The sequence below is a fragment of the Taudactylus pleione genome, unplaced genomic scaffold (genome assembly GCF_031769625.1).
Source record: "Taudactylus pleione unplaced genomic scaffold, aTauple2 ptg000169l, whole genome shotgun sequence".
Taxonomy (NCBI): domain Eukaryota; kingdom Metazoa; phylum Chordata; class Amphibia; order Anura; family Myobatrachidae; genus Taudactylus; species Taudactylus pleione.
This window is the reverse complement of record NW_028284571.1, coordinates 2,856,501-2,883,396: the sequence shown is the minus strand read 5'-3', so window position 1 is coordinate 2,883,396 and position 26,896 is coordinate 2,856,501. Positions and strand designations below refer to the sequence as shown.

General features: G+C 45.4%; 1 protein-coding gene across 2 annotated transcripts in view; it reads left to right on the top strand.

Annotated features, from left to right (window-relative positions):
* SCFD2 (sec1 family domain containing 2) overlaps window positions 1–26,896 on the top strand; it is a 610,440-nt gene that overhangs the window by 480,169 nt on the left and 103,375 nt on the right. For both annotated transcript variants that reach the window (XM_088475261.1, XM_088475260.1), the window contains one exon: window positions 24,917–25,062. In XM_088475261.1, the coding sequence (XP_088331387.1) occupies window positions 24,917–25,062 (146 nt within the window). The remainder of the gene's footprint in view (window positions 1–24,916; window positions 25,063–26,896) is intronic.

Sequence of the window (26,896 nt, the reverse complement as noted above, 5' to 3'; positions counted from 1 at the left end):
TTATAATAATCATTGTGAAAAAGTACTTGGCAATGTTACTAGATATTATACCAACTGTATACAGCTCTTTGGTTATAAAGCTGCATATTTTTATTCAGTAAGTATGGTCATTACATACTTCACTATTGCATCCCTATTGCTGATATCTCCAGAGCCCCAGAGTTCTACAATTCTGTCTAATTTTGTGTACTATACTAACTAATGTGGCCTAGACAAATACTATGACTGTATAGTTATTGGTTGTACCTGCGCTCACTAATATACTGGTGTGTGTGGATCAGCTGTGAGACCTATAGGGAGTAACCGATCCCTACAAGGATTACAATATGGATACAGGAATGGTTAGATCTGCGCTAATGCGCGTTTCCCATATGTCACAACCTAACACAATGTATATATAAATCAGGGTATGTGTTTTTATTGTTACTCTAAAAAGAACATGGAATCACAGTGCTCCTTCAATGAATTCAATATCTTAGAATGTTAATGGGAAATGCTGCCATGTAACTGAGATGCTGTTCAGTTGGTTCCTAAATGACTGGGGAGGTGGGGTTGGGGATGGGTGATAGGGGGTCAAGAATGTTCAGAGATATGCTGATGGCTGTACATTGGTTGTTTAAAGGGATATTGGTGTGGTTACTGTCTCACCATGAGACAAGTCTCTCAAGTCTTGATGCAGTCTGGGTCTTAGCGCTGTCTGGTACGGTGGCGTCCCGTATCCCCCAGGTGCACAACTTACCCTCGGTGGCTTTCTTCACACTCCTCCTGGAGAGTGATCAACTACGATCTTCTCCTCCTAGTCGTTCTCCGCCCGCTGCGCCTCTAGGTTGCAGCGCGTATAAGGATACACATGCTGTGGGAAGCAGCTTTCCACCGGCTTGCCACGAGACTTCCGGGGTACCCGTGATCCTGCAAGGTCACACGGTCCCCGGGACTCACTGGTAGCCTGGCCGCTCACTCAACTCCAGTTGAGGAGACTTGATGATCTGATGGCCCTATGTGTATAGCTCTGGTAGTGGGATGGTATTCTGGGTATGTTTGTGGGTACAAGTTCCAACGCGTATTGGCCTTCGGGCCTACCTCAGGGATTATAGTGGTTACCATCTTAAGTCTGGAATTTTATTTATAGGGTTGTGTGGTAGGACGCCATCTTTGTTGTGGTTTAGTTCATAGGTCATTGTGGATAGTGCTTCGGTCGCCATCTTGGAAATGGTTAAAATTGATTAAAAGATGCCTGTGGCCATCTCGGTTAAGGGATCTGTTACTAGTTTTGGGGTGTTTTCAACCCCTTCACCAGGACAACATGATGTCCTGAGGAAGGGGTGAAAAACACCCCGAAACGTTGACTCACAAATAAATTATATATATAGTGATAGAAGCACTGGAAAAGTTTGGAATGGCTTCTATGTGTGTCCCAGATTCCTGTCCTATGTGTTTCCCCCAGGAGAAGTCTGTTTGACAAAACAGTCTAGAAATGTCGGCTTTGGTGAAAAGCCGGAATGGGTCCTGTGGATGTGAGAAGAGGGAGGGCTCCAACCACAGGCCACTCCAGGCGTTGGGCCTTTCAGCCTGGTAGCAGGCTCATTAGGGCTTGCACCTGGAAATGGCTGGTATAAGCTGGGTTTAGTTGTGGGTGAGTGTCTCACACCTGGGAGAGCAGGCCTGCAGGCTAGCTTGCTCTGTGACACTGTTTGATACACACCTGTAAGTACTGGGGACGTGAACTTGCTTAGTGTTCCGATAGTGAGGGAACCTACTGTCTAGTTGGAGCCCAGACGGGCTAGGATTTTGTTTGTTTTATTTTGTTTATGTGTCTGGTACAAAAAAGACTGGCTCCGACCAGCTTGCACGAGAACCCCAGAACTGTGTCCTGTTTCTCCGGCTGCTGTGTGTGTAAAGAGGGAGTCCATCTACCCCAGGAGAGGGACCCATATCCCGACTGTCACAATTGGTGGAGAATGCGGGCAGTAACACACTGAAATTGCAGCAAGGAAAAATTTTCCTTTAAAATTTAAAGGGACAGACAAGAGATTGTGGAATCCATGAAGGTGGCGTCAGCAGATGCTCAGAGAGGCCAGGTTCTGCTTTCGGCCTACCACTAAAGACAACATGGAGGACGTTGTAAAAGCCTTGCTTCAGGCTACGTCCGCTCAGCAAGAAGCTACTAGGGCTCAGCAGGAAGCTGCCAAACCTCAGCAAGAATCCACCCAGGTGCAACTATTGGCCTTGGAGGCAGCCCCCCAGAGGCAACAACAAGTCACCATCGAGGAAACCCGCCAGGCCATTGCGGAAAATAGCCAGGCCATAAAAGAGGTGGTACAACATCTAGTAGCCCGGTCTGGAGATGCTTCCACTGACTCTACAACCCACACTCGCTCCATACGCGTCAGTCATTTTTTACAAAAGATGACTCCAAGTGATAATGTGAAGGCATATCTCATGGCCTTTGAGAGAACCGCAGAAAGGGAGAGTTGGCCCTAGTAACAGTGGGCAAGTCTTGTGGCACCCTTCCTGTCTGGAGAACCGCAAAAAGCCTATGATTTGTGCCTGGCTGATGCAAAGGACTATGTAAAGCTAAAACGGTAGATCCTAACTCGCTTGGGAGTCACCACATTTGTTCGTGCCCAACGAGTCCACCGCTGGGAGTTCCAAATGTAAAAGCCTTCACGCTCACAGATGAATGACTTCGTCCATCTAACCGCAAAGTGGCTACAGCCCGAGATACTGACAGGACCACAGACCAGTTAGTTGAACTGGTGGAGAGGTACATCGCGGCTGAGGAGCTGTTGAGTCTGCCCCACCGAGCCCCGATGGCTCAACGGCGAACTCCCATCGACACTGGTAAGACTGTTCCAGGGGAGAAGGGTGCTGTGTGATGGATTGTACTTGAGACTGAGGGTGTGGACCCTGGAGACAGGCCAGCCAGGCCAGGAAGGTTCCTACCCCATAAAAGACTAGATAATAATGTGATTCAGTGTTTCCAATGTGGTGGTTTTGGCCATATTGGTGCTAATTGTTCACTTACCTGAACTCATGTCAACTGCAGGGAGTCTTTCTTTGCACTGCCAGCCTGTACTGTTGACCGGCAGGCTGAGACAGATAAGCACATGTGTATACTAACTGTAGAAGGCAACAGAGTAGAGGCTCTGTTAGATTCTGGTAGCCTGGTTACACTTATGAAAGCTGAAATGGTGAACCCCTTGAAGCGTAATGGGAAAACTGTTGGTGTGACCTGCATACATGGGGACACTCGCTATTATGTTACTGCGGAAGTGAACATAGAAACACCATGTGGTTCCGCGATAGTCTCTGTGGGTTTGGTACACGGCTTAATGTATGATGCAATATTGGGTAGAGACTTTGGCCCTGATTCAGAGCTGAACGCTCTGAGCAGAACGCTCGCTCTGAATCAGGGCCGTCCTATTTAAATGTGGAGCGGCCTTATGGACACTCGCATAGCTGTGGGTTACCACCCACAGCTTATGCAAGCATCCATGATGATGGTCGCGATGGTCAAGACCATCGCAACCATCGGGCTTGCGATGAGACCCTTGCGGTAGGGTCTCGCTGCCGCAAGCCCAGGAGTGATTTTGGCTCTATCAGAGCCAAAGTCACTCCCACTGACATCATTACTGATATCAGTGGGGCCGAACTCAGACGGTAAGCGTTCCCATGGGAACGCCTCCGTCTGGCCGCCACGCCCCCGGCACGCCCACCAAAGGGGGCGTGCTGTCAGTCACCATTGACAGCACGCCCCCTTTGGTGCGAGACCCCGAGCGACGTATTTCTCGTCGCTCGCCGGGTCTCGCGCATGCGCACGACGGAGCTCCCTCCATCGTGCGCATGCGCATTCTCACAACATCGACCCGCTTGTGAGCGAACTTTGCTCACGAGCGGGTCTGAATGACCCCCTTTGCTCACTTCTGGAAGTTGTGGGAAAGATGATTTTTTACAGAGGTAAATCACCCTGACCCATTTGAGAAGGTTACTGATATAGTAGCAGAGGAAGTTTCTTCAGGGTCGGCGATGCTCCCTTTTTCTAGTATGATTGGCGAGCTAGAGAATGCGGAGCGTGATGGTGGCTCGCCAAGTGATGTGCCTCCCACTGAGGTGGGAAGTGTTATTGAGCCAGTTGATTGTCTGCCTGATTTAGAGGTCAGAAGAGAGGTCTTTGCCGTGGAGCAGTTAAATGACCCTACTCTGGTAAAAGCCAGGGAGAATGTCAAAGTGATCGATGGTAAACCCATAGACCCCGATAGTCCTTTGTCATATCCTCACATGGCAGTATGTCAGGATTTTTTGTATCAGGTGACTAAGAAAGGGGAAGATATTGTGGAACAATTAATAGTTCCCAAAGCATACAGAAGAACAGTGTTAGATCTGGCTCATGGTCATATAACGGCAGGCCACCTGGGGTAGAGAAAACCACTGAGCGAATTTTGCAGAGGTTTTTCTGGCCCAGGGTCCTTAAAGAGTTATCTGACTTTTGTGCATCCTGCCCTGAATGTCAGTATCATGCTGCCAGACCACATTTTAAAAGCCCACTAGTCCCATTACCTATTATAGAGGTCCCATTTGAAAGAATAGCTATGGATTTGGTTGGACCCTTAATGAAGTCTTCCCGGGGCCATCAATATATTCTGGTGATAATGGATTACGCTACCAGGTACCCGGAAGCAATACCATTGCGCAATAAGTCTACCAAGTCCATTGCTAGAGAGTTAGTCCATGTCTTTAGCAGGTTGGGAATACCTAAGGAAATGCTGACTGACCAAGGTACCCCATTTATGTCAAAAGTCATGAAAGAGTTATGCCACCTGTTCAAAATTGAACAGTTAAGAAATTCGGTCTATCACCCCCAAACTGATGGGTTGGTGGAGAGGTTTAACAAGATGTTAAAACATATGCTAAGAAAAGTGGTCGACAAGGATGGTAGGGATTGGGATTACTTGTTGCCTTGTTTGTTGTTGGCCATAAGAGAGGTTCCTCAATCCTCCACCAGGTTTTCACCTTTCGATTTGTTATATGGGAGACACCCAAGGGGGTTACTAGACATTGCCAAAGAGACATGGGAGGGGCAGTCCAGTCTGTATAAAACAGTTATTGAGCATGTTTCCCAAATGCAAGAAAGAATTGTTGCTGTGGTGCCGATAGTGATAGAGTACTTGGAACAGGCCCAACAGGCACAGCAGAGAGTATACAACCGCAATGCTCGGTTAGATATACCATGTAAATCTCATAAACCCTGGAAGGATAGATCAGCACTGTCAGCCGTCCAAGCCCCTCCAGTAAACCCAGGGCCCTTGGTTCCCAAAATGACAGTGGCAAAAACCCTGTCAGCAGTTCAACAGCAGGAAGTTAAGGAATTTCTGATCAGAAATAGGGTGCTGTTTTCTGACATACCAGGAAAAACCACGGTCATTAAACATGACATAATCACTGACCCAGGGGTTAAGGTTAACCTAAAGCCCTATAGGTTACCAGAAGCCCAAAGAGAATCAGTATTGAAAGAAATTAAAAAAAAATTAGAGTTGGATGTAACTGAAGAATCGCATACTGAGTGGTGAAGTCCCATTGCGCTTATTCCAAAGCCCGACGGGAGTGTGCGTTTCTGCAATGACTTCCGGAAATTGAACAGTGTGTCAAAGTTCGATGCCTACCCAATGCCTAGGGTGGATGAACTAATTGAAAGGCTAGGGACAGCAAGATATTTAACCACTCTTGACTTAAGTGTGTTGGCAAGTGCCGTTAACTGAGAATCCAAAGAAAAGACAGCTTTTTCTGCACTGGTGGGGTTGTTTCAATAACAAGATGTTGCTCTTTGGGCTACATGGGGCACCTGCTACCTTTCAAAGAATGATGAATAGGATTCCCAACCAGTTCTGATGACTCCTGATTTTGACAGGGAGTTTGTTGTGCAAACTGATGCATCAGAAGTAGGTATAGGAGCGGTCCTGTCCCAGACCTAGGAAGGTTAGGAACACCCTATTTTTTACCTAAGCAGGAAATTAAATGTACATGAGAGAAACTATGCTACAGCTGAGAAGGAAGCATTAGCCATAAAATGGGCATTGGAAACTCTCAGGTACTACCTGGTGGGAAGGAAATTCAGGCTGATCACTGACCATGCCCCGTTGAAGTGGATGTCAGAGAACAAAGAGAGCAATGGGAGAATAACAAGGTGGTTTTGGCATTGCAAAATTTAAAATTTTCGGTAGAACACAGGTCAGGAAGCCAGCTGACCAATGCAGGCGCTTTGCCACGCCTTCATTGTTTGGTGGGCTGCAGTTGTTCCGCCCCACAGGTCGAAACAAAGGGGGGGGGGATATGTGATAGAAGTAGGGGTGAGCGGGTTCGGATTTCTGAAATCCGAACCCCCCCGAGCCCCCCCGATCCGAAGCTGATCCGAGTCAGGCTCGACTTTTCCCGCCTGACTCGGATCTGAAATCGAGGCAAAACGTCATCATCCCGCCTTCCGGGTCTCGCGGGTTTTGGATCCTATATAAGGTACCCGCGTCGGCGCCATTTTCTCACTCGGCTGTGGACAGTGAAGAGGGAGGGTGGGAGTTAGGGCTGGCTGGGCTGTGTAGTGTAGTGTAGTGCAGAGTAGTGTTGCGCTGTGCTGCTGTTGTCCATAGGGGCTGTGTCCACTACTTCAAAGTCCATAGGGGCTGGCTGTGTTGTGCCTTGCTGCTGTTGTCCATAGGGGCAGTGTCCACTACTTCAAAGTCCATTGGGGCTGGCTGGACTGTGTTGTGCAGTCAGTTGTCCTAGGGGCTGTGTCCACTCCAAAGTCCTGTGCAGTGTCCCAGTCCTAAAGGGGTGCTGTAGTGTTGTCCAGGGGGTGCTCTGTCCATCAGGGGTGCTCCCCCCAAGTGCTAAATAAAAAAATATATTTTTCTGTGTTTGTGAATTGTGTGCGCAGTAGCCGCACGTGCATCAACAAAGTAGTGCCAAGCGTGCGCCTGTGTCATAAGTAAAGGGCCGGCTGGCTTGACCGTTAAAGGGTGCTGTAACCCCCAAAGTACACTCCAAACCAAATAACAAAATATTTTCTGTGTTTGTGAATTGTGTGCGCAGTAGCCGCACGTGCATCAACAAAGTAGTGCCAAGCGTGCGCCTGTGTCATAAGTAAAGGGCCGGCTGGCTTGACCGTTAAAGGGTGCTGTAACCCCCAAAGTACACTCCAAACCAAATAACAAATTATTTTCTGTGTTTGTGAATTGTGTGCGCAGTAGCCGCACGTGCAACAACAAAGTAGTGCCAAGCGTGCGCCTGTGTCATAAGTAAAGGGCCGGCTGGCTTGACCGTTAAAGGGTGCTGTAACCCCCAAAGTACACTCCAAACCAAATAACAAAATATTTTCTGTGTTTGTGAATTGTGTGCGCAGTAGCCGCACGTGCATCAACAAAGGAGCAGCGCCAAGCGTGCGCCTGTGTCCCATAAGTAAAGAGCCGGCTGGCTCATTTCTTAAAGGGTGGTGTAACCCACAAAGTGCACTACTCTCCAGCAAAAATAAAAAAATATTTTCTGTGTTTAGCCGCACGTATATATCAAATCGATATAACATAAATGGAGGACCAAACTTTCTCCGATAAAAATAAAATAGAGAAAGATCAAGAACCACTTCCTCCTAGTGCTGAAGCTGCTGCCACTAGTCATGACATAGACGATAACATGCCATCAACGTTGTCTGCCAAGGCCGATGCCCAATGTCATAGTAGAGGGCACATACAATCCCAAATGACAAAGTTCAGGAAAATGACCTTGAAAAAAATATTTAAATCATCTGAAGAGAAACGTAAACTTGCCAATATGCCATTTACGACACGGAGTGGCAAGGAATGGCTAAGGTCGATCCCTATGTTCATGACTAGTGGTTCAGCTTCACATGACAATGGAAGCCCTCCTCCCACTAAAAAAATCAAAAGAGTTAAGCTGGCAAAAGCACAGCGAAGAACTGTGCTTTCTAAGAAGATATCACAAATCCCCAAGGAGAGTCCAAGTGTGGTGGTGGTTGCGATGCCTGACCTTCCCAGCACTGGACGGGAAGAGGTGGCTCTTTCCACCATTTGCACGCCCCCTGCAAGTGCTGAAAGGAGCACCCACAGTCCACTTGCTGATATGCAAATTGAAGATGTCACTGTTGAAGTACAACAGGATGAGGATACTGGTGTAACTGGCGCTGAGGAGGAAGTTGGCGAGGAGGATTCTGATGGTGATGTGGTTTGTTTAAATCAGGCTCCGGGGGAGACAGTTGTTGTCCATGGGATGAAAAAGCCCATCACGGTCATGCCTGGGCAGAAGACCAAACATTCCACCTCTTTGGTCTGGCAATATTTCTATCCAAATCCGGACAACAACTGTCTTGCCATATGTACCATATGTAAAGGTGGAATAAGTAGGGGTAGGGATGTTAACCACCTAGGAACATCCTCCCTTATACGGCACCTGCAGCATGTTCATAATAAGTTACTGTCAAGTTCAGAAACTTTGGCTAAGACCGTAAGCAGTCCAGGGACACCTAAATCCCGTTGTCCTGTTGTATCCAAGCGCCTGCAAACCACACCGTCAACTCCCTCCTCATCAATTTCCTCCTTAGTCAGGATCGGAAGTAGTCCTGCAGGCCATGTCACTGGCATGACTGACTCTCCTAACCGGGATTCCTCCGGAGGATCCTGCATTGCTACGCCTCCTGCTGCCGCTGCTGCTGTTGCTGCTGCTGGGAGTCGTTCATCATCCCAGAGAGGAAGTAGGAACACCACTACTTTTACTAAACAATTGACCCTCCAACAGTCCTTAGCGAGGAGGATGAAGTACGACAGCAGTCATCCTGAAGCAAAACGTATAACTGAGGCCTTGACTGCTATGTTGGTGTTAGACGTGCGTCCGGTATCCGCCATTAGTGCAGTGGGATTTAGACAATTGATGGAGGTAGTGTGTCCCCGGTTCCAAATCCCGTCTAGATTCCACTTCACTAGGCAGGCGATACCGAGACTGTACAGAAACGTCAGAAAAAGTGTCCTCAGTGTCCTGAAAAGTGCCGTTGTACCCAATGTCCACTTAACCACGGACATGTGGACAAGTGGACCAGGGCAGACTAAGGACTATATGACTGTGACAGCCCACTGGGTAGATGTAACACCTTACGCAGCAACAGCAGCAGCGTCACCAGTAGCAGCATCTCAGAAACGCAAGCTCGTTCCAAGGCAGGCTACGCTGTGTATCAGCGGTTTCAGTAAGAGGCACACCGCCGACAACCTCTTAGAGAAACTGAGGGAAATCATCGCCCAGTGGCTTACCCCACTTAGACTCTCCTGGGGATTTGTGATATCTGACAACGCCCCCAATATTGTGCGGGCATTACATCTGGGCAAATTCCAGCACGTCCCATGTTTTGCTCACACAATAAACTTGGTGGTGCAGAATTTTCTGAAAAGCGACAGGGGCGCGCTTTGGGTGGCCCGAAAAATTTCTGGCCACTTTCGCCATTCAGCGACTGCGTGCCGAAGACTGGAGCGCCAGCAAACACTCTTGATCCTGCCCCACCATCACCTGAAGCAAGAGGTTGTGACGCGGTGGAACTCAACCCTCTATATGCTTCAGAGGATGGAGGAGCAGCAAAAGGCCATACAAGCCTATACATCCACCTATGACACAGGCAAAGGAGGGGGTATGCACCTGACTCAAGCGCAGTGGAGAATGATTTCCGTGTTGTGCAAGGTTCTCCAGCCCTTCGAACTTGCCACACGTGAAGTCAGTTCAGACACTGCCAGCTTGAGTCAGGTCATTCCCCTCATCAGGCTTTTGCAGAAGCAGCTGGAGAAAGTGAAGGAGGAGCTAAGACGGAACGATTCCGCTCGGCATGTGGGACTTGTGGATGAAGCCCTTCATTCGCTTTGCCAGGATTCCAGGGTGGTCAATCTGTTGAAATCAGACCACTACATTTTGGCCACCGTGCTCGATCCTAGGTTTAAAGCCTATGTGGTGTCTCTCTTTCCGGCCGACACAAGCCTGCAGAGGTGCAAAGACCTGCTGGTGAACACACTGTCAGCTGAAGCGGAACGTGACACGTCAACAGCTCCTTCTTCACTTTCTCCCGCAACTGGGGCTGCCAGGAAAAAACTTAGCTATCCTAAGCAACCCGCTGGCGGTGATGCAGGGCAGGCAGGACCAAGTTTGGACATCTGGTCCGGACTGCAGGACCTGCCAACAATTTCTGACATGTCTACTGTCACTGCATATGATACTGTCACCATTGACAGAATGGTGGAGGATTACATCGGTGACAGCATCCAAGTAGGCATGTCAGACAGTCCATACCTGTACTGGCAGGAAAAAGAGGCAATTTGGAGGCCCCTGTACAAACTGGCTCTATTTTACCTGAGTTGCCCCCCCTCCAGTGTGTACTCCGAAAGAGTGTTTAGTGCAGCCGGGAACCTTGTCAGCGAAAGGCGTAGGAGGTTGCTTCCACAGAATGTGGAGAAGATGATGTTCATCAAAATTAATTATCAGCTCTTCCAGGGAGATCAGCCTCCAGAACGTACAGAGGGACCTGTGGTGGTGGATTCCAGTGGGGACGAGTTAATACTCTGTGAAGATGAGGATGTACACAACACTGAAGAGGGTGAGGAATCGGTGGATGAGGAGGATGAGGATGACATCTTTCCTCCGTAGAGCCAGTTTGTGCAGGGACAGATTAATTGCCAGCTTGTTTTGTGGGGGCCCAAACGAACCAATCATTTCAGCCACAGTTGTGTGGCAGACCCTGGCACTGAAATTATTGGTTTGTTAAAGTGTGTATGTCCTGTTTATACAACATAAGGGTGGGTGGGAGGGCCCAAGGACAATTCCATCTTGCACCTCTTTTTTTTCTTTGCATTATGTACAGTTTGGGGCCTAGTTTTTCAAACTGCCATCCTGTCTGCCACTGCAGTATCACGCCTAGATGGGTCACGTGTTTGTGCCGCCCACTCGTGTCGCTTAGCATAGTCATCCAGCTACCTCGGTGCAACCTTTTGGACATAAAAACACTATTGTGAGGTGTTCAGAATAGACTGGAAATGAGTGGAAATTAAGGTTATTGAGGTTAATAATAGCATAGGAGCAGAAAAACCTACAAATTCTGTGATTTTAGCTGTTTTTATGCTTTTTTTCTAAAAAATACAGATCCAAAAAACAAAACACAGAACCCAAAACACGGAAGGGTCGTTTTGGCAAAACCAATCCAGATCCAAAACACGAAGAAAGATCCAGATCCAAAACCAAAACACAAAACACGAAAAGTGGCTGGTGCACACCCCTAGATAGAAGCACTGGAAAAGTTTGGAATGGCTTCTATGGATGTCCCAGATTCCTGTACTATGTGTTTTGGAACCCCCAGGAGAAGTCTGTTTGACAAAACAGACTAGAAATGTCGGCTTTGGTGAAAAGCCTGAATGGGTCCTGGGGGTGTGGATGTGAGGAGAGGGAGGCTCCATCCACAGGCCACTCCAGGTGTTGGGCCTTTCAGCCTGGCAGCAGGCTCATTAGGGCTTGCACCTGGAAATGGCTGGTATAAGCTGGGTTTTGTGGCTGAGTGTCTCACACCTGGGAGAGCAGGCCCGCAGTCTAGCTTGCTCTGGGACACTGTTTGATTCAAACCTGCAAGTACTGGGGACGTGAACTTGTTTAGTGTTCTGATATTGAGGGAACCTACTGTCTAGTTAGAGCCTAGACGGCTAGGATTTTGTTTGTTTTATTTTTTGTCTGGTACAATAAAGACTGGCTCTGACCAGCTTGCACGAGAACCCCAGAACTGTGTCCTGTTTCTCCGGCTGCTGTGTGTGTAAAGAGGGAGTCCATCTACCCCAAGAGAGGGACCCCTATCTCGACTGTGTCACAATAAATAAATATATATATATATATTTACCCAGAGGTAAATTCCGCCATTACAGTGCGGGTTTTAAGGATATCCATGCTTGAGCCCAGATGGTTAAATCAACTGAGGTACTAATTAAGTAACCTGTGTACAAGCATTGATATCCTTAAAGCCTGTAATGAAATGGCAGAGTTTGGGAACATCTGTGTTAACCAGTAGAGTATAGAGGATGTTAACGGGCCTATCCATTACCTGACTTTGTGAACAATCCGACCAAAACCAGGAGGTTTTGGTCGCATTGTTTACAAAGTCGGTTAAAGGATAGCCGGCAAGGACCAGCAATGCGTGTGCACGCTGAGTCCTTACCGCCCCCTACTGTCTACTGGACATGCCCGTCAACCTGACGACGCTAGTCAGGTTCGGCATGTTCAGAGATAGGAGGTCGGGCTCCTTCACTGAATGACGTTCAGTGAACGCCGTTCAGTGCGAACACCACACCTCGGTGACCTGAAGGTCTTAACGCTAGACGTTCAGACTTTCAGGTCACCTTTAGTGTACTTGATGGGAGCCAAAAAAGGCCACAATTTAACCAGCACTCAATAAGGTATAACTATTACAATAATATAGTTTAGGTGAAAAAAAAACGGTAAAGTACTTTACTATCTAGGATACATGGCTCCTTATCACAAGAGTTTTCTTTCACAGTGAATGTGTGAAACTAAAAGCATTTTTGAACGTCAGTGACAGTGTGCATTATTCTTGCGGCCCATAACAGTCCTTATTATCTGTTAAGGACAGATGGGTCATCTGTCTATATGGATAATCCAATCCGTCATTCAGCAATATTTAGTATTATCGTCAAAGCACCGAAGTCAAAATTGCTCTTTTCTTACAATCCCCTAGAATGTAGCTCTTGTGAGCATGGCTCATTCTCCTGTTGTCTCGGTATAAGTATATAACTTGTGGCTTAAATTCTTATACTCATGCATATGTGTAGATTTGTCTCTAAGGTGCCTTTTCATTATGTTAATTATCGGGAACCTTAATATTCTGACTTGCCGTAAGCGCTGAAATTATTCAACATTGCTCTAGCGTGTTGATCTGAAGATCAGCTATCCCCGCGAAGTCTGACTCGCTACTGCGCATGCGTGGACCTGGGTTCATGCAGGCGGACAAAGCCCCAGCGTCCAGCCAAAGGAGCTGAACAGGGGCGGAGGGATCCAAAAGAATCCCTCTTCGCAACCCGGGACTCTATCCCATAGGCAAGAAGCAGAGTGCGGGAACAAACGCCAACTGAAGATGTTCTCGTAGTCAAGCTCCGAAAATGTTGGATTTTTGGAGCTTGATGAATTTAGCTACCCATACTAGTGTATGGGGACAGCACGCCATATCTGTGATATCTCCTGCATATAATGAATGGCCCTGACATTTAATTTATACAAAAGTAGGTGAAAATTTTCATTTTCACCTGCTTTTGTATAAATTACACAGGTCTGTGAAATTTAAGGTATTGAAAACTTTTTTTAATAATACTTTTATATTCTTATTTATACTCCTGTGTACATAAAGAAATTGTATATTAAAAAAAATACCACATGACATTTACCTATAAGGGGGTTACATACATTATTAAGAAAAATAAGTCTATTTGGTTTTGACATACTGTATTTATTGGGAAATACGAAGAAGTGTAGATGATATCACTGTGTTTTTGTCTTAATTACATAATAAAATAACAATAAAATCAAATAACAATAGAAACAAAACCATAATTATTGAAACAATTGTTATATCTTGTTTTTTTTATTCAAACTTCGTTTTGTCGCTTTTCGCTGATGAGCTTTTTCTGTGTCATCTCTGTGTATCATCCAGCAGTAGTCAGCCATCATGCTGATGTCCCAACAACTCTTGTAGTTGTAGTAGCTCACCTTGTAGTTGTAGTTGTTGTGTGTGTGCAATGTTCCTTTAGACAGTATGGGGTTTAGGCCCTTTGTAAATTTCAGCTCCAGGACCATGTGGACCTTAATCTGGCACTGGGCGGGGAGAAGTTTTATGACGAGAACTGAATTGCAATGTTCTATACAACCGACTGAATTCATTTAAGACAGTGGTTTATAATAAATGTAGGCAGAATACATTTATTACTTTCAAGAATATGAAAAAAATATACATAAATACACGTTTTGCAGAAAAAAATTATATGATTTGCAAAATCGGAAGTAAATTCGTTAAAAAAGCTTTTTCACCGCAGACCTGTGTTATCAATAGACCCCTAATTGTCTAATGCAGCTATGTAAATTTGTTGAAACCCTTTGAAAGGTGCTACCTGTACTTAACTATTGTGGTGCTATATAAATAAAAAAAATCTAATAAAATAATAATAATCTTTTAAGTTTTGGGTTATACTGTGTGGGATGCATGAGACATCGCATTTTGAATGCGATGAATCCCGCCACTCATCACAAGCATAGTGGCGTTTACTAACACCGAATGCGTGAAGAAAATCACAAAGGACCGTTCTCCCGGTAAGAGATGTCCTTTGCGATACAAGGATTTCCAGGTTTAGGACCCGGGAGTCCTTCTGTGCATGCATCGATTGGATCCCTCTCAAGGTGAAATGCAAATAGAAGCCCATAAGCTGCTGCGGAATGTGTTGAATTCGGGAGCTTGGTGTGCTCTAGAATGTGTTGAATTCGGGAGCTTGGTGTATATGTGGTAACCGGCCAAACCTCCAAAAACGTCATGATGCCACGCGCCCATTATCCTTTCATTTAGAAAAGTCAGCGGATGATTTCATGCCAGAAAGCTCCCCATAGGAGGTATGCTTTTAGTCTATTTACAATATCACATGCACTATATCACTTTCCCTGGGTGAATACCATGCTATTTATAATAAAGGGGGATATAATGAGAACAAAAGAGATCTTCACAATGGCACGAAGTGAAGCAGAACAGTATGTCAGGCATGCACAACAATTGCATTAATCTGTCTAGGTCAGGAAGACATATAATATACACTCAATTACAGTCATTACCCATCATTTAGTAAAATAACATTGTCCAGAACATGACATTCCTACACTTCTCAGGCTCTGGAAGATGTTCCACCTGCTGGCAGTACACAGCCTGAGGGATCAGTGTTTCACGTTTAACCTGTACAACAATCGTCCTACCTCAGAAACTGCAGTACATTGAATACATTCTATAAGTTGGCATGTAATAGAATTGTGATTCTGGTATGGTATACCTCAGTTCATTGGTATATTACAATAGGCAAGGTGGTGGGGCATCCTAACCAGTCCAAGATGGCATGGTCAGGTTCCTGATTCCCAAAGTACCGGGGCCCGTATGGTGTCTTGGCGGCCCTGGCCACACTCGAAGGCTGTGCATTATGGTTCTGATGCAAGTGAGTAGTATGACTATGTAGCATATTTAGTGTGTGTGTTTGCTCTGTGTTTACACAGAAAGTGAATGTACAGCCATGGCCAAAAGTTTTGAGAATGACACAAGTATTGGTTTTCACAAAGTTTGCTGCTTCCGTGTTTTTAGACCTTTTTGTCAGATGTTACTATGGTATACTGAAGTAAAATTACAAGCATTTCATAAGTGGCAAAGGCTTTTACTGACAATTACATTACGTTTATGCAATGAGTCAATATTTTCAGTGTTGACCCTTCTTTTTCAAGACCTCTGCAATCTCCCTGGCATGCTGTCAATCAACTTCTGGGCCACATACTGACTGATGGCTGCCCATTCTTGCCTAATCAGTGCTTGGAGTTTGTCAGAATTTGTGGGGTTTTGTTTGTCCACCCACCTCTTGAGGATTGGCCACAAGTTCTCAATGGGATTAAGGTCTGGGGAGTTTCCTGGCTACGGACTAAAAATCTTGATGTTTTCTTCCCCGAGCCACTTAGTTATCACTTTTGCCTTATAACAAGGTGCTACATCATGCTGGAAAAAGCATTGGTCGTCACCAACCTGTTCTTGGATGGTTGGGAGAAGTTGCTTAGGCAAAATTGTGTCCTTAGTCAAAATTGTGAGTGATCCCACTCCCTTGGCTGAGAAGCAACCCACACGTGAAGCAGCAAACATTGTGAAAACCAATACTTGTGTCATTCTCAAAACTTTTGGGCATGGCTGTATATGAGCCTATACAGACCCTCATGCATTTTGTATGTATCAAGCCACCTTATGACCAGCTAGGCGGGATGTGTAGGGGAGAGGATTTCTCAGATGGACAAAGTTCAGTTAGGGGGATGTTCACGCAAATGGGGCTCATGCAGGCAAATAATTATACACATATATTTCCATTAGGTGGACCTTTGCACCTGCTACGGGGCAGTTGCAAGTAGGCACTGATGATGGTGTATCAGAAACTAGGCGCATACAGTATGTTGCCAATGCAGAGGCGTATGAAGTGCACTGCTCTGCACGTTAGCGGGAATATGCTGATTTTTTATGCATTTTTTTTTGTATAGTTCTGAATGCCCATTTTGCTGCCCCTATGTCTACAAGAAAGGTGACATAATGTTATATTTGTACATCCCTGTTGGACAATTATTAATTTACTGGAAACACTGTGAAATATTGGGACCCATCCATTGTAAGTCATATCTACTGTATATGTAAATGCTGGTAATAAATGTTATTCTCTTGCTGATAAGAACTTTTATCTGCATGAGCAAAAAATATTTTCTTGCTAAATCCAATGTGAAAGCATCCATATTCTGACTACATGTTACTATGTATAGTAATTATACCATGCAACTTATAGTATACTATGTAAATAAGCAACTAATTGTATTCTATATATCGTAAGCAACTTATAGTATACCATGTATAGCAAGCAACCTATTGTATACTATATATAGTAAGCAACATATAGTATACCATGTATAGCAAGCAACCAATTGTATACTATATATAGTAAGCAACTTATAGTATACCATGTATAGCAAGCAACCAATTGTATATTATATATAGTAAACAACAGGATGCAGTCGGGAAACCAGCTGTCTTAATCCCGACAGCCGGCTTCCCGACTGCTTTATCCCGGCGAGGGTTAAATGACAGGCGTCTATATCTAGACGCCTGTCATTTTCCCGACGCCGGGAGACAGGCGCCGCGAGCGGCCAGCCGCAAGGGGGGAGGGTTAGGTTTAGGGCACCCGGGGGGGACTTGGGGTTAGACACCCCCCCCCCCCGGGAGGGTTAGAGTTAGGCTATGGGGAGGGAAGGTTAGGATTAAGCACCCATGGGGGGGATTTAGGGTTAGGCACTCCCCCCAGGGGACTTAGGTTTAGGCAGCGAGGAAGGGGGGGGTTAGGGTTAGGCACTTAGAGGGGGGATTAGGTTTAGGCACTTGGGGGGGAGGTTAGGGTTAGGCACCCCTAAGGAGGGTTAGGGGGTTAGGTTAGGTTAGTTTTTTACTTACCTGCGGACGATCAGGATTTCCAGCGCTCTCGGGCTTCCGCTACCGGGATCTCTGCTTCTGTCGAATGTGGCGGCCAGGATTCGAACTGCCGGCCAGAGGGACGGCGGTATTTCATACCGATTCCGTAAGCAAATTATAGTAAACCGTGTATAGTAAGCAACTTATAGTATACCTTATTTAGTAAGCAACTTAAGGGTCATACACACTTAACGATATGCTCCATTAGCGATATTGTTAAGTGTTTTCCCTGAACTGCCGGGCTCATTGTTGAGCATACACACTGAACAATATCGTTAACAACATCGTTCAGTGACCTCACCCTCCCTCATCTCTGAACATGCCCAACCTGACGATATAGTCAGGTTGGCCTGCATGTTCAGGCAATGAAAGACTTTGTTAACAATTTGCGGCAGCGCATATCGTTAATGATATTTTGCATACACACTGGACGATATTGAACGCGATGAACGATAATATCGTTATCGTCCATATCAGTAAATTTATCGTCTAGTGTGTACGCGGTGTTTAGAGTTTGCTATGTATAGTAAGCAACTAAAGGTGCATATCCACTAGCAGATAGTGTACGACAGTACGATTACAACATTGTAATCGTACAGTTGTTCCTCTTCCCCTGCAGTGTCTACAATGAACAATATGTCATCCCTGAACATGGTCAATCTGTCGTTATCGGCAGATTGAACAGCATGTTCAGGCGATGCTTGATGTCGAAAACGACCAGCGGGAGCACGCATTTCTGACATTTTCATGCCTGATTAATGAGCGATTGAACGATTATGATGTCTTAATCATTCAATCGCTCTGTTTAATCGGCAAGTGGATATGCGGCTTTAGAGTAACCCTTGTATAGTAAGCAACTTAGGGCCTTATTCAGAGCCGCTCGTAAGCGGCCGCTCGTTCGCTCCGAGCGATGTTCGCATATCTGCGCATGCGTATGGGTCGTAATGCGCATGCGCCAACCAGTCAGTGCGGTCGGAAATGGTGTGATCGCAAAATAGCGAGTGCCTGCTAATTTGAGTGACAGGATGAGGCGTTTGTGGGTGGTAACAGGGGAAGGTGCTTGAAAACGGGGAGTGGTGATCCGAACGCAGGCGTGCCAAACGGTCAAAATGGGCGTTTTAAGGGTGTGCATAATTAACAAAGCAGCGTCATCAACCACGTCACTTGGTTGTCTCTTAGCCTGAACTGTTCGCATGATTGCGGTAGGAAAATCCAACCACAAGCACTGCAAGCAGTTCAGACGCCTTTCGATGTACTCGATTAATCTAATAAATAGCGGAGATGACGTATGATGCGAACGGCCAGGGGACGTCTTTACAAAATAGCGAGCGCATGTTTCATTCGCTCGCTCAGACATAGAGCCGTCAACAGACCGCAAAGAGCGAGCGCTCAATTTAAATAGTCGGCCCCTTTTTCTGAACGAGCGAGCATAATAGCGTCCGGCTCTGAATCAGGCCCTTAGAGTGTACTATGTATAGTAAGTAATTTATAATATACCTTGTATAGTAAGCAACTTATAGTATACATTGTATAGTAAGTAATTTATAGTATACATTGTATAGTAAGCAACTTATAGTATACCTTGTATACCAAGTAATTTATAGTATACCTTGTATAGTAAGCAATTTAATCTTTAATATGTATAGTAAGTAATTTATAGTATACCTTGTATAGTAAGCAACTTAGACTTTAGTATGTATAGCAAGTAATTTATAGTATACCTTGTATAGTAAGCAATTTAATCTTTACTATGTATAGTAAAAGTAATTTATAGTATACCTTGTATAGTAAGCAACTTAGGGCCTGATTCAGACCCACTCGCGAGCGGCTGTCCGCTCGCAAGTGGGTCGATGGTCTGCACTGAGCATGCGCACGACGGAGGGAGCTCCGTCGTGCGCATGCGCCAGACACGACGAGCGAAGGACTTTCCTTCGCTCGTTGTGTCCGATCAAAGGGGGCGTGCTGTCAACCATCGAAATTGCGAGCCGGAGCCTGCGGTTGAGGTTTTCAACCGCAAGCTCCGGAGTGATTTTGGCTCTATCAGAGCCAAAATCACTCCCACTGACATCACTAGTGATGTCAGTGGGCCGGCTTTTGACGGGAGGCGTTCCCGTGGGAACGCCCCCGTCAGGGAGGCACGCCCCCGGCACGCCCACCAAAGGGGGCGTGCTGTCAATCAACATTGACAGCACGCCCCCTTTGATCGGACACAACGAGCGAAGGAAAGTCCTTCGCTCGTCGTGTCTGGCGCATGCGCACGACGGAGCTCCCTCCGTCGTGCGCATGCTCAGTGCAGACCATCGACCCACTTGCGAGCGGACAGCCGCTCGCGAGTGGGTCTGAATCAGGCCCTTAGACTTTAGTATGTATAGCAAGTAATTTATAGTATACTGTAGATAGTAATCAACTTATAGTATACTGTGTGCAGTAAGCAACTTAGGGCCTGATTCAGAGCTGAACTCTAATGCTGCCACCATGTCAGTGTATGCAGCTGCTATGTGTAAATATGCATATGTCACTGGCGTCAATTAATGTAATGAACAGCCCACCTGCGGCTTCACAAATCCAAGCATCTGCGTACTAAGATGCATCATTGGTCGCAGATCATTCGATAATTGGCCTCCTGAGCAACCCTATGGTTGTGCAGAATGGCCACGTGTACTGAAACACCAGGGCAATGTTTACTGCTTATGGGATCGCAGTATGTGACATGCCCCTAAAACAGTCACAGCACTTCTGCTTTCTTCGCCGCCACTCCCCCGTTACCTACCACAAACGCTCCCTGACTGTCAATCACACTGCAAAGTAATAGTCACTGCAAGCGACTACGATAATGTATGTACAGTAACTTGACGCATGCGCAGTTTACTGATAATCTCACAACTGCTAAAATATCGGCATGGCGTACAACTATGAATCAGGCTCTTAGACTTTACTATGTATAGTAATCAACTATTTGTATAATAAGTAGGTTATAGTATACTGTGTATTGTAAGTAACTTTTAGTATACTATCTATAGTAAGTAATTGATAGTGTACTGTGTGTAGTAAGCAACTTATAGTATACTGTGTAAAGTAAGCAAGGTAAAGTATACTATGCAGGGCTATTTTTCTGGTAAAATAGGTTCAGGAACTGTGGGTGGAGCTACTGGGAGTGGAGCTATGGAAAAAACAAATATATACATATTATAGATACATATATACAGTGGCATCACTCACCTTGGTGACACCCGGTGTTTACTCCAGAGAGGACAGTAGTGCGCGCGGGGCCAGTAAAAAGGGTGCATGGCCTAGTGGGAGGGGCGTGGTCTCACTTGTAGGGCAATGGCCTTACAGGACGAACCCCCGTTTTAGTCACTTCGGGAAGGTTCCGGAGATGTGGACTGCCCCCGGGGACCAGTATGTGTGCAGTGCTGGCTCCCTCACTGTGTCAGGAACCGAGTGCTGCACATGATGCTACAGTGTAGTACCCGGGTCCTGTCACTGAGGAGTCAACACTTTGGTGTCATCCCTCGGCAGGTGACACCCGGGTGCGGCCCGCATCCCCCTTTTGACGCCACTGCATGCATGTATGTGTATATATAGATATATATATATATATATATAGATTTTAGAAAAGAAGGCACTCACTTGACCTTTAATATAATATTTATCTTATGGAAAATACATTTTGGCCCACGACATTACGTCATAGTTAACGAGAGGTTCAGGAGCTGAGTTCCTGCTGAAAAATAGCACTGATACTATGTATAGTATGTAACTTATAGTGTACTATGTATAATAAGCAACTTATAGTATGCTGTATATAGTAAATAATATAGTATTCCATGTTTAGTAAGCAATTTAAAGGATAATACCACCTAAAACTGAGCTTAGGGATGGAAAAAAATAACACATCAGACCAGCCGGAGAAAACAGCAGACCAGCTGGAGAAAGATCTTGCGGTCTCTCCCTGGTGGCCTGTAGCAGAACCCAATACCCATGGTAACTACTTTGCACTGCACAGTAAAGGCCCCCTTACACGGTGCGATTTGCTTACGATCCACTCTCGTTTGCGATTTCCCTTGAATTCCTGAACTGTCCCGGTCAAACGATATTGTGGCCACACGCAGAACAATTGTACAAACGACCAAACTATATAGATGGCTCGTAAACGACTTCAGATCGTAAATGATATGTCGTTTGTAGCAAACAACCTCACGATGCTGGAATTTAAATAATGGGAGGAAAAGTGACAACATATCGTCCATCGCATCGTTCATCATACACACACATGAAACGATGTGTGCCAAATCGTAAAAGATAACTCGATATCTTTCTGCAGAATCAATTGATCAGCGGCGACGATGTCTGATGGCGGGAGCGCCTATCAGCATCGTGATCATCCGCACACACGGCACTTTTTACACAACTGGTCATTCCAATCGATCGAAAACGGCCAAATCGTGTAAAAAAACCTCTCATCGTGTATGGGGCCTTAACGCTGCCAGGTCGGATCGCAGAAGTAAAGTAAATGTGTAAGCAATTCCATTACTCTCTGGCACTTATCGCAACCTGGGTTCCGGCGTCTGATTTTTGATACATTGTCCCAATAAAACATTCCAATTCTCAACGATATGCAACATGAAGGAATGCCAATTTTGGGGGCTTTTATGTGCCATTTGTTATTTTTGCCCCTAAGTGTTTTAGATGTTCAGAAGTTACTGTTAATCATGTGCATTTGACTTTGACAGCTACTCTGTTTGGGTTGGACAAGGTGACTTAGTAACTCTCACATAAGCATCACCCCATTGCCAACCAGTCATGATTTAGGTAAGATGGACCCAATTTCCATGGTAGGAAGGAGAGTTCTTTTAAGTTATTGGTAGTGTTATCTGTTACTTCAAGTAATAAAGCAAGTTTTATACCGCTAGTGTGAGTAGTGCACAAACCTTTTATACAACACTTCCAGTGTGCGGGGAGAGGATCAAACAAGATAGATATAGTCATTTCTGAGGATATGTAAGAACTTAATGCCATTACTAATGATCCTTTTACACAGTCAGCCAACAACTGCACTTTATAATGTGTACTCAGGGCCTGATTTAGACCCGGTCGCTAAGCTGCGAACGCACGCTATGGGCGATTATCGCACATCTGCGTATGCATCAAAATATGCATGCGTGAACCAGTCACTGCGGCCGGGAATCGTGCGCTCGTAGTACACAGACTGGACGCTACTTTGAGTTACAGATTGCGCCGTTTGTGGGTGGTGACGGGAAGGTGCTTGTGAATGGGGGAGTGGATGTGCGAATGGAGGCGTATCTCAGCGTTAAAACGGAGTTTAATGGGGGTGCATAATTAGCAAAGTAGCGTCAATGAACATGTCACTTGGTTGTTTTTTTGCCTCAACTGATCGCAGTGCTTGCGGTGGGGTAGGGGCTACCTCAAGTGCTGCGTGTAGCTCCGATGGGTCTCGATGTTCCCGATTAATCACACACTTCCTTGAGATGATGTGTGCTAAGAGAGAAGGGTGGGCAGCTTTATACTCCTGCGTACACTCATTGGCGTCGCTCTCTAACACATGGAGGGCGTCCTTAAGCCAGACAGTGCATTCGCGGGATTTGCATACCCAGCCCCTTTTAGCAGCAAGAGAGCGCAGCTTAGCGACCGGGTCTGAATCAGGCCCTCAGTGTATAATGTGTACTCAGTGTATAATGTGACTTGTAGGATGTCCAAAATTGTAATGCATCTAAATAATCTGACTACACACTATGGGGGTTATTCAAGCTCCAACGTTTTTGCTATCGCAGCTGCTACCATGGTAATGCAGCAGGAGACGTCACGCTTCCTGCATGCATTACTGTTTCCGAGCTGCATCCATGGACGCAGCATTGGAACACCTGCGTGATCCTCTGCCAGCAGAGTGACCATGGGGTCACTGAAGCCAGGGATTGCAGTTGCTCAAAAGAGACCAGGAAGTCTCTATCAGCCGATGGAGATCCTGGCTTCTTCCCTACCCCCCAACAACAGTGTCACTCCTCTGTTTTGGGAAACAGAGGCTATCACACCCCCTCCCCGCCCAGAAACAGCAGCAGACTGTCAATCACTTAGTCTGCTGTTGCACTGCATGCGGGATTGCAGAACCGTAGTATACATGTGCAGTACGGGTCTTGCGTAGACACAGAACGGCTACCATCGGAGATGTGTGCTATCGGGTTAATTAATGATGATTTTCCTATATGGTTCCCTTATAGTGCTGTTGTTTATATACAGTAGGTTTTAGAATTATATTTTTTGCAGGAAGGAAGACTTTTAACATAAATGTGATTCTGCTGTTGAAAAACAAAATATTACAATACATTATGTTAAAAAAATAAAAAAAAGAAGAAAAGAAAAATCTTGATAGCGTATGTCAGAAGTGTTTTATCAAAGCTTATTGTCATTGCACGTTAAAATGGCGTGTCGTAATGGGGGCTAGGAAGCATTCTTGAAAAGTAGTTTCATTGTTCAAGGCACACACCTGGCTCAACATGTATTGGCTGCACCGTAATGAAACCACAAAGTGCCTCTGTGGGTCACGCTACCAGTCCAAGCTGTAACTGTGTGTGTTTTGGCAATGATTCAATCAAACCAAGCCTGTCTCACGCGACCCTCCTCCAGTCTTGGGAATTCTGTCTTTTAATTTCAATCCTCTAATAGCTCTCACTAGCTTATAGTAGCACATTTTCTGTATTCTTTGCTTCTAGTGCCAGATAGTCTGGAAATAGACATTTATAACAGGGTGTGGCTGTCTTTCATCACCTTGTGGCTTTTTAGTTGAGGCCTTTGATTTCCTTAGAAGTTGAATTCAGCTGTGGATTTGTACTTAGGTTTTCTAAGCCAGGTCTGGGCTGCGGTCCCATTCTCTAGCAAATCAGTCTGCAAAACAATATTTTCTGGGCAAAGCAATTTTGTTGCTTTGCTTTATTACATCTTGATTCATTGGTCGAGTTGTCTACAGACTGATCCTTATGTCTTGTTACATTAACAGCCATATTTTAGGTTTAATGTGAATTCTTTAGTGGTACACTGTCCATGCTTAGTACTGTACATTCTGTACTTTGCTTTGATCTGGCCATGTGCAGGCAGACGTGTACAGTACACACTAGCCATGTGCTGGACACGGTTTACCATTGAAGGTGGCCATGTGAAATGTTCTGTAGCATTCTCAATTGTTCTCAATTATAAATTCATTTACTGCCAAACTGGCCACTTTATAACTTTTTCCTGTTTGTGACCATATCAGTAACAGTATTTTTCCACGACTCCATACCAGCCCCAATATTTGTATTTTCTGGTTAAAAAACATTTATGGAGTAACATTATTAGGTAATGGCTACGAAACGAGCAATCACTGTTATTAGGTGAATCTCTTAATATTGGGTGACTAAAAATCCCAATGTAGCCTAACCATTATGCAGACTGATATAAAGAGAATTACACTACTTCATGTTACAGTATGTAGCACTATATACCTTATTTACGTAATGTGGCACAGTTTTTGTATTTCTGGCGACTCAAACTCATTCACGAAAGACACAAATGTTAATCGGACACGTCTGACAGAGTTTTGTCTTGTTGCAGGATGTGAAAGCTCCCGTGATCTAACACTGGAAAAGTCCACAGCTGCGGTGGATAAAATATTTGCATCCTTGTGGGATCTCACGAAGGTTCGCGCTCACTTCAAATTATTCAATTCTGTTCATGTCCCTGGGAGCAATGTTCAACAGGTGAGCAAATCTTATTACCGGTGGGCTGGAAACTCAGGGAGTCACTAGATGCGTGGAGTCACCTACAGAGAGAGAGCAGAATAAACTTGAGCTGAAGCAAATGAACTATGCAGAAGAGCCTCTTCACCCCTGTTTGTAAATATAATCATTGCTGTATTATTCAGTCATCAAGTTGCAGATCATTTTAATGGGGGGCATAATTGTATTAATTAGTCAATTTACATGCCACTTTTCTCTGTATTGGTACCCTGCCCTTTCCAGATTTATCATAGCCGATCACTGTGCTATTGGGAATACACTAAAGGAGGGCCAGGAACCCTTTAGCATGTAACTCTGAACATAACTGTTGTACAAATGTTGAGTAGAATGCTGAATCCCTAAACTCTGCACTTCCGAGGAAAGATCACCATTCACCATAGTACGTCTTATCCAGTATTGTGAAGGGGTTTGTTTTTAACATTGAAGTTGTTGAGCAACTGGGTGGAAGGGCAACTAAACCCATTTCTTAGTATTCCAAACACTAAGTAATATTTTGAAAAGGCTCCATATGGAGAGGGGCTGAGGTTTTGGACTTCCTTTCCTTGTTTTTCTAACCACCTTGTCCCAGCTATTAAGTGAGCATGCACTCACTAGTCCTCCAGTTGGACGGTAAGCAATAAGCTATAACATGGCAAACATCAGATGTACAGTACAGGGTAATAAGTGCGCATAGGGGACCGATTTATTATGCCCTGCAATAACTATCATTTGTTATGACTGCAATGAGAAAATATTTTTCTGCCATTGATTAAGAGTTTCTTCCCAGGACGTATAAGGGCCTTTAGCAGTGAACAGTAGCTAATGCTATTTCTTATAGAGTAATGAACCAGGGTGGCCTAATGCACTCATACAGCCATCAGGCTGCTCATCTGCCAGTATGGGCTAGCAGAAAGGGATCCTCTGGATATTTTGCGCCATGTTACGATGACATTACGATTACATTTACTATGCTTTTCGGAGCCTGGTAAATTGGGCATTTTAAAAAAGCTACGGGGAATGCTGCTGCTGCTGCAATCGGGAACAGAGGGACCACAGCAGATAACTCATTAGATTTCCTACATACTTTATGGCAATTTTTGGAGAATTGACTTGTAAATAGGACCATAGACTTGCTCTGGATAGTGTATGGGCACTATCTTCAATGATGGTAAATATATCTCATATTGGCCAGGATGCATGAATGAAGGAAATGTGGTCAAACCTCTGAAAAATTTCGGGAGACTTCCCCGGAAGGGGTCAAGTAGGATCCCTCCCAGGGTCCCGCATGGCTCACGCAAGCGTAGAGGGACTCCCAGGTTATAAACACAGAAGTCCCCACACCGCCAAGGACATCTCTGATTGGAAGAGCTGTCCTTTGCTTAAATATTCATGCATACGGCATTTTTAACTCAAGTTGGACTGAGGGCCTGATTCAGAGCCGGACGCTATTTGCTGACGGTCGTTCAGGAAAAGGGGGTGGCTATTCAAATGAACCGTTCGCTCTTTGCGGTCTGTTCACGCCTCCATGTCTGAACGAGCGAACAAATCTTGCGGTCGTTTTTTGGATAACTACGCCCCCTGGCCATTCGCATCCTACGTCAAGTCCGCTATTTATTAGATTAATCGAGTACATCGACCAGCGTATGAACTGCTCGCTATTCTTGTGGTTGGTTTTTCCTACCACAATCTTGCGAGCAGTTCTGACTATAAAATTACCCAGTGACGTGGTCAATGACGCTGCTGTATTAATTATGCACAACCATAAAACGCCCGTTTTGACCTTTAAGCACGCCTGCGTTCTGATCTCCACTCCCCG